Source organism: Cydia pomonella, chromosome 16 (genome assembly GCF_033807575.1).
Source record: "Cydia pomonella isolate Wapato2018A chromosome 16, ilCydPomo1, whole genome shotgun sequence".
NCBI classification, from domain to species: Eukaryota; Metazoa; Arthropoda; class Insecta; order Lepidoptera; family Tortricidae; genus Cydia; species Cydia pomonella.
In genome coordinates, this window is record NC_084718.1 from 10,470,205 (window position 1) to 10,484,116 (window position 13,912).

At 35.5% G+C, this 13,912-nt stretch overlaps 1 protein-coding gene across 1 annotated transcript; it reads right to left on the reverse strand.

Annotated features, from left to right (window-relative positions):
- Positions 1 to 3,674: 3,674 nt before the first annotated feature.
- LOC133526081 (arginyl-tRNA--protein transferase 1) lies at positions 3,675 to 13,677 on the reverse strand. The gene is made up of 8 exons (XM_061862534.1): positions 13,332 to 13,677; positions 13,094 to 13,220; positions 12,747 to 13,024; positions 11,210 to 11,293; positions 10,938 to 11,125; positions 10,657 to 10,818; positions 9,206 to 9,387; positions 3,675 to 8,626 (listed from the first exon to the last, which is right to left on the reverse strand). Exons 1-8 carry the CDS (start codon positions 13,414 to 13,416, stop codon positions 8,221 to 8,223), a joined length of 1,512 nt encoding a protein of 503 aa, XP_061718518.1. The 5' UTR covers positions 13,417 to 13,677; the 3' UTR covers positions 3,675 to 8,220.
- Between the last annotated feature and the right edge of the window lie 235 nt (positions 13,678 to 13,912).

Here is a 13,912-nt window from a genome sequence, read left to right on the forward strand (position 1 = left end):
ATTTAGTTTTGTTAATTAGGGGTTTCTGTATGATATGTACTTCTATACGTATGTAGTAGGTGAGGCCTAACATTTATTTTTTAATTTTCTTTTCACTTCGCGTCAAAACACCTAAAGATAATATAATGAGTAGAGGGTTTCGGATAAAGTATTCAGAACCTAAATATTACAGGTTTACGGCAGATGCCTAGAAATATATTTTACCTTATTATTTTATGTGCTGTATGTTTCCCAAATAATAAAATAAATATACAAATAGGTATTTATGAACTGAACGTAAAGAAAAGGAAAATTGCAAGGTTAAGATACTCTAAAGGCAGGCAGGTACCTAAGCCAATTTGCATGAACTGATACCAATTCCGAGTAAAATTAGTGGCTCAGTGTGCTGTAGATGTCGCGATAAGCTTCATCATCTTCCTCGCGTTGTCCCGGTATTTTGCCACGGTTCATGGAAGCCTGGGGTCCGCTTGATATCTAATCCCCAGAATTGGCGTAGACACTAGTTTTACGAAAGCGACTGCCATCTGACCTTCCAACTCAGAGGGTAAACTAGGCCTTATTGGGATTAGTCCGGTTTCCTCACGATGTTTTCCGTCACCGAAAAGCGACTGGTAAATATCAATCGATATTTCGTACATAAGTTCCGAAAAACTCATTGGTACGAGCCGGGGTTTGAACTCGCGACCTCGGCTTGAAAGACAGTACACGCTTCTTACCGCTAGGCCACCAGCGCTTCAAAAAATACTTACCATAAACTCACAATGGTCTTAAACGCCATATATTATTTTCGCTATTTTGAATATTTTCCAAAAAGAAACGTCAAAAGAATCGTTTAGTTTCAAAAAACCGGCCAAGTGCCAGTCGGACTCGCGCACCAAGGATTCCGTACAAACCTGTAGGTATATAACATTGACATATATCTAAGGACCAGCCTTACGGGCACTAAGAATGGCGCTAGTTCAGTGGTGTCACTCTCGAATTCGAGCCAATCGTGCAGTCTAATGCAACTAGTTGCGACCAATCGCACGCGTGATGCGAACTCATCAACCAATGCACGATTGGCTCGAATTCGTGTGCGTGACACCGCTGTACTGGCCCCATTCTTATTGTCCGTAAGGCCCGTGTCAATGGTATATAAGTAAAAGTTCACCCATCACGACAATCGAGTCATATCAATTATTAAAAATATTTTATTATATGATGTAACTAAAAATTTACGTTTTTCGCAATTTTTCCTTTATCTGTGCTATAATATAAGACGTTGCTTCGTACCAAATTTCAAGATTCTGAGTTCACGGGAAGTACCCTGTAGGTTTTTATTCCCTTGCGAGTGTCGAAAATGTTCGGCATTAACGGCTGTATCTTTTAATTGCGTTGGCTTAAAAGTTTGATTTTCTCACAGCTCCAAAAGACTGTAGACTTGAGTATTGGATATAAATTCTAGCTTGATACCTCCACGCGTTCCTGAGAAAAAGATTCTTGACAGACAGACAGACAGACGGATGGACAGCAAAGTGATCCTATAAGGGTTCCGTTTTTTCCTTTCGAGGTAGGGAACCCTAAAAACGAATACTCATAGTTTAGGAACGAATATTGCGACGTTCTCTATCATAGGTTAGTACCGAGAAAATTGAAATTTCGATACCTGCCTCTCTATCCCTCCAATATACAAGACTGGTGCAATATACAAAAAACCGTTTCATGGTAGGCCCTGAGATTTATTAGCTCAAGAGCGAAGTAATTAATTCTGTTAAACTCTACTTAAATCTAAGTCCTTAGGTATATGGAAGCCAATATACCTAACCAGGTACTCTACTTAGCATATTAGTCATATTACTCTAATACCTATACGGCCACTACCAGTTTTGACAATCACATACGCTCACGTCCACGTATGGGTATATGCATCTCGTTCGTACTGGTACTGGCATATTAGTGCAAGCGAGATGTACAGAAAGTAAGTTACGTGGAGCTGATCGAATGTCAATATCGTAACTGGTGATAGCCGTACTACAACCAAGCAAACAAAAAGCTAACGCATTGTAATTCCACATCAATTCCTAGTTACAGATATAAATGGATCCTTCTTAGCAGAATCCAGTTTTTCCAAGTTATAAATAAATGCAACTATGTAGCTAGCCTAACTTTTTCCAAGTTAAAAATAAACGCAAGTGTGTAAGACGAAGATTAATAATAATATATCTTGTGTTTATTCGTATATTGATCATTTTCGATTCATTAGTCGAGTCCGCGCTTGCTGCCATCGTTTACGATGAACCAGCGAGGATTTGAAGATGATAAATATAGCTTATTTTGATTTGCCTGAACTTATATGTTCAATAAGCCAAGCTCGGTTATATGTATTCGAGTCCAGGCAGTATTTAGGCCCAATATCTCTATTTATATATACATATTACAACATCGAACGTGTAAGTTAAGACCAGAAATAGTACATTGTGCGACGAGGGAGGTAAGTTAAATTTTGCAAACGAGGTCTTTCGATGCACAACAGCCGCAGGCTTTAGTGCATTACAGACTCGAGTTTGCAATATTCTTACCCCCAGTGTTACACAAAATTATTTTTTAGTGAAATAATGAATTAGTGACACAATTTCAAAAAATGCTATGGCTCCCTCGGGAGTAATACCTTTTTTTTCACAATCCATAACTCCCACGGGTACAATTAGTTAGTCTTTCAGTATACATACCTTGATGAAATATGATCTTTTTCGAGCAAGTGTGATGAAAAAAAATGAAGACTGCGATCTGCGATATTCCTGTAAATGACGCCACTTCTTATTTTGTAAAGTACTTTGACCTCTGTCTACACCGTGTCAGTACTAACTGCCTTTCCATACAAAAACAGTATCAGAATAGGAAATTCCGGGATCTCGACATACAGAATTAGTGCTAGTTCCATAACTACCCCCGGCACCGTTGTCAAAGTTCAGTTCAGTTCAAATTTAGTTTATTCATGTAGGCCTAGCAACACGCACTTATGAATAAGTAGTAAGAAGTATTATACAAGTAAATAGTGTAAAACACGGTTTACCCAAGGTTTAAGGTTTCATTCAGAATTTTAAATTTTGACCTCCTTAATGTACCTACTTATTACACATTTTGGTAAAAAAAATACCAGTCTTAACTGTTTATTTGTCTCTGGTACAAGTGTAATGACTGATGCCGACACGTATTTCTCGGGAAAAGAACTCAATCACATAATTCTTACTCGAAGGCGCCTGGCAGTCGTCTTTTTATTTGTTCGTCGATGTGAGTCATTTTATCACAAGTAGGTATATACCGTCGCCACCAGAAATATCGGAGCGGACAGCAAGGAAGTCAAGACAACCCTCCTCCCCTGAGCCCCGGCTGGGTCTAGGACATCAGTGGCAATAAAGTGGCCACTTTTTGATATTTAGCAAATTTAACACATATCAGTGAAAGAATACGGATCCAAGTCAAATGGCGTTCTAAAAGTTTTAATCGTGTGTCGAAAGATGGCAGTAAATATAATGTGGCTACAATTTTTTTTTGACACTCGACCTATATTTCAAATTCTCTTTGATTAAGTATAGACTAGCTGGCAACACTATACATAAGCGACCGGACCCTTTATAGCGTATGTTCGTGAAAATCCTCATTAGGGCTTGCAATGTACAAATAAATAAATGAAATAAGTAACTTAATAGTTTATTGTTAAAAGAGCAATTAAAAAATAAATTTCTAACTTCCATTTTTATAAATAATACAGTACACTTTCAAAAAGGTACATCAAAAATACTCAGATACATAGATATGTAAATTAAATCATCAAGAATTCATGCTATTTATTTCAGGAATTAAATATGTAATACCTAGTTGGTTACTAAGTTTTTTATATCCGTTAAAACAAATGCTACCGAAAAAATAAAAAATTACATAATGTGGTGGATTTGTGAGCTATAATTATATACCACACATAACGCTTATCTCGTCGTATCTATAATGAATTGGGGCCTAAAAGAGAATCGTATCGCAGTAATTGCGTTGCACAAATGTAGGCACCCGCCAAACATGATTTTGAAGTTGCTTGAAAACCTAAAAATCAACAAACAATTTGTTTATCGCACAATTAATAGATACAATAGTACTCAGAGCTTCGATGACCGCAAGAGGTCTGGAAGACCACGCACCGTTCGGACCCCAGCTCTAATAAAGGCAGTGAAGGCGAGAATTGCAAGAAACCCCGTCCGGAAGCAAAAGCTGTTGGCAATACAGATGTCTGTGAAGAGAAGCTCCCTAAAAAAAGTTATCAATGAAGACTTTGGACTACACGCTTACCGCAGACAAAAAGGTCATTTGCTTATTGGACGATTAAAGACTATGAGGCTAGAGAGAAGTCGCGTGCTATTGAAGCGGTACGTACAAAATGGCCAACGAAAAATATTATTTACAGATGAAAAAAAATTTACCATTGAAGAATGGTGTTACCGCCAGAATGACAGACAGTGTATGCAAAAAAACAGTCAAGAGGCGATTGCGGCTGTTCCGAGAGTGCAACGAGGCCATCATCCCTCTTATGTGATGATTTGGCTGGGTGTGCCATACTCAGGGCTAACACAGGTTGATTTCTGTGAAAAAGGTGTGAAAACTGGTGCCAAAGTTTACCAGGAAACCGTTCTCGAACCAATAGTGAAGCCCTTAAGCCACACCCTATTTCAAAACCAGCCATGGGTCTTTCAACAGGACTCAGCTCCTGCACATAAGGCAAAAACAACTCAAGCCTGGTTTCGAAGGAACAAAATTGACTTTATTGCCCACGAAGACTGGCCGTCCTCCAGCCCGGACCTTAACCCCCTGGATTATGCCATATGGCAGGTTATTGAGGAGAAAACCTGTGCTAAACCCCACACAAATCTTGACTCCCTCAAGCGGGCCATAGTTAAGACAGTGACGGAATTAGACATGACAATCGTGCGTGCCGCTATTGATGACTGGCCTCGTCGTTTGAGGGCCTGTGTCAAGGCCAGAGGATGCCATTTTGTATGATATTGTCATATGTAATTCCTGATTTTGTGTTCTTCATTTTAATATATAGTTTATTAAACTTTCGTTCGTATATTTTATGTAGATAAAGATTATAGCAGTAATAGAATTTAGTAACCAACTAGGTACAATTGCGACCAAATGTATTACCGGTTTTGTTGTTAGTCGCCACAATTCAATACTAATCGTATGGTTTAATTAGAAAATATTAATATTGCAATAATTTAGTATTTATACATATAAAACTGGTATATTCATATCCATATTTCATATTCCTTTATTAAAAAAAAATTACATGTCAAAAGGGTAATTCATATAATTACGCCGATGTCTATTGAATTACAATACATACAGTCCTACACCTACATCTCCTGCCTCCAAAGATCAAGTGCTATAAAAAGTACATGTTATAAATTTTTAAAGTTGAACATTAGTTCTAAACAGCCCATATAGACGTGAACGCAATAAACAAGTCCAGTATTCCCATCATATACATAGCACTCGCCTCATGAGCGTATATTAATAGGATGACGCGAACAATATAGGTATACTATACTCCTACCGCGCATTATCATTTTCAGTTAGGTATTGCTAACAAAAAGACTTTTGTACGCAAGACTTGCTTAAACATTCATGCGGCGTTTTCAAGCAAAAGACAGACACTGTTTGCTTGAAAACTTGTTGTCGATAAATGTATTCTTAACTACCGCATTATTGACTGAAAACAGCACAAATGATTTGGCTATGTTCTAACCTTTCCACCAGGGGTAGACTGGAATATATGTTATTTTATAAAACTGCTTGTGATATTGGGTTATTCCGGCTAGTTACCACCAAGTTGTTAGCAGTGGTAACTACTGGGAATTTTTTCCCCACCTTTTACCACTGGTAACTGGGAAAAAAAAATCCCACTAGTTACCACTGGTAAAAGGTGGGATTTTTTTTTCGCAGTAATTACCACCAAAATTTGATTAGCATTCAATAGTAATAAAAACAGTTTAAATAGAGAGTGCTTTGATCAATAATTAATTAAAAGTTATTTAATTATTAGTTTAATTATAAGTCGATTAGTGTTTCAGTAACCTGCCTTAAAATCGATAAAAAAAACCGTCTTTGACTGATTTGTTTGTTCGTTCATAATTGTAACGTTATTTATTGAAAGGGACTTATTGTCGATGGCGCTTACGCCATTATCAACGATGCTCCTATATAAATACAACGCTCCGCTACGCAGTGTAGCGTAAGCGCCCTTGACAAAATATCCAGGTTTCATAGATGACGTCACAATTCATTCAATTTACAATTAATAACATAAATGCTCTCATGCTCTCGAGGTTGATAGCAAAAAGGAAAAAAAAACATATAATCTAATGATTAATATAATGTAATAAATAATTCCAAATAAAACAAAATAAAATATATATTATACGTAAAAATAAATATAAATATATTTTTTTAACAAACAACATTGATTGAATTGCTATCGGCGCGTAGCGATTAAAAGTTAACACGTAATATAACTCCATGCATGTTGTAGGACTGTTATCGCCAACTGCTGGGCGAGCTCGGCGGACGTGTTGACCGCTCAGACCAACCAGTATAAACGCGTATCTCTGGCGCGCTCTCTTTATCAATGTCTCGGTCACGTTATGCTGGTCTGCGCGACAGCCCGGTCCGCCCGCGCTCGCGCGATGACAATTTCACTGTACTACTCGTATACTTAGCTGACCAGTTGCCAATTCACACAGTACATATCCACTTTTTTCTTACAGAAATAAATAGGTATTAGTACATTACGATACAAGTGCGAAAAATAGGAAATTCGAAACAAGTGGCGATACATTAAAACACGACCGAAGGGAGTGTTTTAAATCGACACGAGTTGCGAATTACCTATTCGCACATGTATCGTACAACATTTTACAGTACATATGGCCCTTTAAATGTTCGGCACAGTAACGTAATATGCTAATTTTCGCACTAGTGCGATAAAGTAGCACCATATGTACTGTAAAATATATTTATTGCTATTCGTGCACTATGTAAATAATGTATATTATGATTGCTTGTATATCTGTATTTCTATGTAAGTGAACTGTAATATACATACTTTTGGAGAAATAAATTCTAATTTAAATTATAATTTTATCCAAACGTTAATTTCTCTCTTAATAATTTGTTTTTTTGTTTTTTTTTTGCACTTGCACCGGGTTTAATATTTTTGATCACTCTTAAGGCAGTTTCCTGAAAGACTAATCGACTTATAATTAATTAACTTATAATTAATTGTACTTTTAATTAATTATTGATTAAAGCACTCTCTATTTATACAATTTTTTTTTAATATTGAACGCTAACCAAATTTTGGTGGTAACTAGTGGGAATAACCCGTGATATTCGCTATGTAACTGTGTGTACCTAATGATTTGCTTTTATTACATTTTATTTTAGCACGTTTAATAACATTAGTATAAGGAAAAAATAATTAAACTTATTAATTATGACTAGTTAGACATAATTAAATCGATATCGGACGTATATTATTGTAACTTTTATGAAAATTAATATTTATGAAGCATTTGTATGTTGAGCAACTATAGATCTTCATTCAGGCCACTTGAACTTGCATCCGTTAACACTTGCATTAGTTAACCGTTAACACAGGGTTTAATTGTACTAGTAACTCTGGGTTTAACCGGTTAACCCCTAAATGACGCAAGTGGCCCTTAAGAGTATTACCGCATTTGTAAACGCCGAATCGGCTATGCCACACTGCACACGAGCTGTATCAGCTATTTCGTGACTAATAAATTCTAAATTTCTTATTATTTTTTTATACATAAAAGCGGGTACCATAGACAATATGCGATTTTTTTTTACTGTGACTTAGAGATTCTGGTACGGAATTATGATAATTTCAGCTCGTGCCTGGTGTGCCTAAGTCAATTAGTCTGAAGTATAAGATGAAGAAGAAATTTAGTATAAGACATCATCTGCTTGTGCTGATGCGACATCGATAAATGCGTCAACATCCAAGTACAATCCGTGAAGTACTAGTAAATGGCGAAGGTAGTTTACACTAAACATTATTACACCACAAAACACTATTTAAGTACAAAGAACAAACAGATTTACATTGAAGGTGGGAATTAAACTAGAAACAACAACATTTTCTATAGTAACTACATTATACTCTCATTGACTTACTATTATCATCCGCTTGGCACAAATCACTCCAACTAATTGTGAATACTGCAGCAATAGCTCTTCAAAGTTACTTTTCTTACTTTTCCTCTTATAAGTCTTATATGGCATTACAACACCTTTGGCTAACACGGGTACATAATTAATATCGTCAGCTTTCGGATGGTTGTCATCAACACTATCAATATCCGGGTCTAGTCTAGAATATGGCGTTACTTCGAGCTTAGGAATACAGTCCTTCAATGGGAACCATTTATAAGTCTCAGGGCACGCTAGATCGGAAGGATAGAAGTTGCCCTTGTACCGCATCTTCTTACAGGAGTGGATGTAGTAGCCCATGTAGTAATACTTTAGCGCGGGGCTGACTGACTGCAGCTGTCTAGTGAAAGCTATCTCCCTGGAAAATAAAAATACAATTGGTTATCTTGGTATCTTCATAATCCAGAAAATAATGGGGTGCTAAATCCAGAAAATAATAATTACATTTCAGCACACAAGATGTTGTCGTAATACAATGATAGGACAAATTAATGTATGTAGTCACATGAAAGGCAATTCAATCTGGACTATTTTAAAGGTGGGAACTCTTCTTTGGTACTAGGGGTTGCAAACTAATCCATGCATTAGTTAAATTTTTTTTTGACCCTCTGTTTTTCTATTTGGAGTTATTTTAATTTAAGGATCATTTCCTTTTTATTTAACACATATTAAAATTATGACATAAATTGACTAAGTATATAACAGTAAGCTCAATAAGGCTTGTGTAGTGAGTACTTAGATTACAATATATATAATACATAAATACTTATGTACATCGGAAACAACCATGACTCAGGAACAAATATCAGTGTTCATCACACAAATAAATGACCTTACCAGAATTTGAACCAGGGACCATCGGCCTCATAGGCAGGGTCACTACCGACTAGGCCAGACAAATAAATAAATAAATAAAATTAAATTTCTGCATTGTTACCTTAAAGCTCCATAAGTGCCCAGTGTAAGATGTGTATATGCTGGGTCATAGAAGAAATAAACTGATGAAACACACTTGGGTAATATGTCTATAACGCCAACCGCTATGAGCTTTCCGTCAAGCCAATATTGTTGATGGAAAGAGCCATAGCCAAATGGGGGCGCAGATTCACTATGTTCTTCCTAAAATAATAAGAAAACGTTAACGGACAGTACACACTAAGTCCTTAATGAAACTATGCTTTGTACTGTAAGTACAAGATAACAATACATGTACTTAAAAAAAACAGCTGGGTAATTCTTATTCTTATGTGTTACCTGTAAGAATAACATATATTTTTAAGAAAATAAGTAAACTCACCACCGCACGTGATAATATAAATATAAACATGCGGTACTCGGTAGAAAATTATCGTTACGGCTGGTAGCCTTTTTATGTTTTTTTTTAACAGCAACACTGTTGCAACAAAGGAGAAGTTTTTTCGAAAATTATCTCTTTGTGTTATTTTGAAAAAATAGACTTAGAAGTCAATACTAGTTTCACGTTTTTTTTTGTGACCAAGATATACCTCATACATTCGAGATTAAGCTAATTATTTAACATTTGCAAGCACAAAGGTAAATTTTAGATAATGCCGAACATGTTCCAAATTGTCACGACCGTGGCTTCAAAATTCTGTCACCGCCACGAACTTAGAGTCCACGTTCGTGACATATAGACACGTGGTCGTGACATTCTTAATTAGTGTGATTACTTTAAAGGCATATGCACTCTTTAGAAATTGATTTTAATTAGCTGATTATTTTTTGTTATTGCCCGACTGCCAAAGCAGAAAAATGGTTTTCGCGTGTATGGATGTATGATGTGACGGATTTCAACGTATGAGCTGTGATTAGATTTGTCGTAGTCATGGGAGTGACTAAGGCTCTGTTAAAATCATTATATAAATCAAAACAGTTGAGTTGGCCGCCAAAATGTCACGACTGAGGGACACTTTGTCACAACCGCGATTATGTACTCATTTTATTTACCTTCCCTGAGGGTATTAAGCTTGACAGTATGCATCAAAAATTTGCTTTTTGTATGTACTTTTGATATACGTAACAATATACGAAAAATAAAAAAAAACTTTTATGAAAAAAAATCGGGACTCAGTTTAAGGAATCACCCAGCCAAGTACGTCAGATGTTGACTTGTAACAATGTTTTTTTACACACATCCCAAAAAAATAATCTTGATAGACAGACAGGTGGACAAGGAGGCAAACCTAATTTTATGGTTCCTTCATGCTCAAATAAAACAAACCTTGTGGCCTTACTAAGATTAAACCTAAAACTGCTATTACCCTATTAGTATAAATTAGGAAGTCGCTACTACATAATAGACCAACCACGTAATTGTTCACGCAGCTTAATTTAATTTAGGTCGCTTAGGGTGAGTATAATACTTACCAGCAATGGGCTCTGCACTAAAAAGCTAAGAAACTTTGTTGGTGTACATTTTTCAGGTTTGTCATTATGTATGATTGTCTGATACTTGGCATAAACTTCACAAGTCTCTTTCATAGTTGCCTCCCATTCAGGGCTTGGAGGTGCAGTTCTTACTAATTTTATCTGAAAAATAATTATTAATAAAATATCATTTATTTTTCCTTCTACATTATATGGCTAGTTGGATATTCCCTCAATCAATGCTTTTATGTTAATTATATAATAAAATTGAATTATGATACCTCTAGTTTGTGTTTGACATCATTGGGTAATTCATTTATAAAGTCCTCTACTTCTTTTTCCTTATTTTTATTTATATTGGACAAAGAGTTAATATCAATCCCTTTTTCCTTAAGTTTCTCCATTTTCCTCTCCAATCTTAATTGCTTTGCTTTTTTATTTGGAGCTTTAGCTGGGTCATACCCTTCACCTAAATAAAAGTACAGGCGATTAATAATATATATTTTTAATATGGAACATAAACATAACCCATGTAGAAAATTGAATTTCATACCTTTTTTCATTTCTTTAGGCTTACTCTTATCTAATGGATTGCTTACTGCCGTGGAAGCAGATGCTATTTTTACTTTTGGTTCATCTGAAACATTTGAAATGTAAAACTTAATAACATGTCTATTAGTATCAGCTGAACTGATACCTAGGTCTCTCTGCAACTTGTTATTATAAAACATTAAATGTTTTCCTCTTATTAAGAAACTTACTTCTCTAATTAACTTTTTTAGGATTAGTATGAACATGGTGCAAGAAAGCATGAACAAGGTAATCGCTTTTGACGACCAGTTTGGCCTAGTGGGTAGTGACCCTGCCTACGAAGCCGATGGTCCCGGGTTCAAATCCTGGTAAGGGCATTTATTCGTGTGATGAGCATGGATATTTGTTCCTGAGTCATGGGTGTTTTCTATGTATTTAAGTATTGATAAATATTTATATATTATATGTATCGTTGTCTAAGTACCCTCAACACAAGCCTTATTGAGCTTACTGTGAGACTTAGTCAATTTGTGTAATAATGTCCTATAATATTTATTATTTATTTATTTTATTTATTTATTTATTTATCGCTCCTTAGGCAGCCCAGTTCTTAAGATACCTACTTTAAAAATTTCATACTCATACTCATTTGTCAATAGGCGGGTCCACACAGAGCGAGCATACGTGCGAGTCAATTTCCTTGCATACAACCGGCCAGTGTAGACATGCCTCAGCCGAGGTGGCACGCTCAGGCGAGCAAAACGCGCGCGCCGCCTCGATCGAGGCACAGAGCGCTTTGTGCACCCGCCTAATGAATTCAAACTGTTGTTCAAACTTTTGTTGGAAAACCCTCTGTACTCAGTAAATGAGTTCATGGAATTGACATTTTGATTCAGAAATTGTTTTATTCTTATTGTTTTTATTTATTGACATTGTTTTCTTTATCATACAGATGATCCTTATTGGGAGATACCATTTCATTGTTTTTTTATATTGTTGTGTGTTGACGATTCTTATTGGGAGATATTATTTGTGTTCTTTTATTAATTTATCGTTTTTATTTTTATTGTTCTCGTATATTCGTAAGTTTTGACATTGTAAATTTATATTTTGGATTTTGTAAGTATTTACCTACTTACTGTAATTCTAATTGTATTGACAATCCTTATTGGAGCTATAATTTTCTTTCATTAGTACTGTTATTATTTTCATTTTTATTTTATTTTGACGATCATGATAGAAATTCTTATATTTTTGACATCAATGCAAATTTATTATGTAATTGTCTTTCATGAAATAAATCATCTAATCTAATCTAATCTAAACTGCATCTATATTCGCTAGTACCTTAGACAAAACTGTAAATTCATGTTAAAAATAATGATGGGCCGTCTTGGACACCAGTAACTCACTGCATAAAGTGCCCAACAATACTCTTCATGCTTTTATTAAGTCCTTTTGATCCTAAAACTCAAGATTTTTCTTGCTCAATTTAGCTACCAACTAAATTGAGTTATTTTGTTTGTCTAATAATATATTCAGATTCTTAAATGTCATACCTTTAGAATGGTCTTGGTCTTTAGCATCTTCCAAACCCTCTTCGTCATCTGCCTTTACAATGTTGCTAATGTTAATTTTCTGTGGCACATTTGTACTCTCCAGGAATTGTTCCACCCCCTCTGCCATGTCAGCCTCACTACTGCAAGTAGACATCTTCCGATTGCCATCCCCGGTGGGCTCAGATCTCTCATTTGTATCTTGTCCCACTACATATTTATTGAAACGCTTCAATACTTTCTTCTGAGACTTTGTAGCTTTAAATTCTAATGCTCTACACCTGCAAAATAAAATACATGGTAATATCTAACACGCTACTACGATTAAATTCAGTAGAGAAGAGTTTTACCTTATAGTATACATAGGGCAGCAAGTAACATCCATAGTTGGCTTGTAACAATATTTTCCACATCTTCGCCAGCCTCTATCAATGAGATCTTGATAGTCGCTAACAGTCATGGAATGTGCCCACATACCTACGAAACCAATTGTTTTTAGAAGTGTCACACATTTATTTCACGAATGCAAATTTCTTATACATGGTGCAATAAACGAATATTATGATTACATGACAGACCATTACTCACCATGGCTGAAATGCGTATTGGAACTTTTGCAGTAGCCACATCTATCCTGGCTATCAGCATAATATTCTACAATGCTATGAAACATCAAGATATCTTTTACAAGGACGAAATTAAAAACCTACAAATAAAATATAGTTTCCTGCGGCGAAGACAAGGCAACTCTAAAGACGTTTTTTTTTCTTTAACTACTTTTACAAAGTAATATTAAGATATTCTTTGGCTTCTCTACTTCCCTAATAAAGTATCTTATTTTAGTCTAAGTGGAGTTTAAACGAACTTATTATTATTTTTCTTGCGAAATGGTCTCCGATATTTATTAGTTATATCAAAAACGCGAGTGTCAAAAGTTATACCAAAACTGTCTCAAAACAAAATTGTCAATGTCACCCATGGCATGGCATGTGTCAATTTTTTTTTTAATGAGAACTAGAGCGAGTGAATTCATTTTAAATTGGCCGCTTGGGTGGCTGTTGATTAAGTAATAAATAAATAATTAATAAATATTAAGGAACATCTTACACAGATCAACCTAGCCCCAAACTAAGCAAAGCTTGTACTATGGGTTCTAGGCGACGATATAC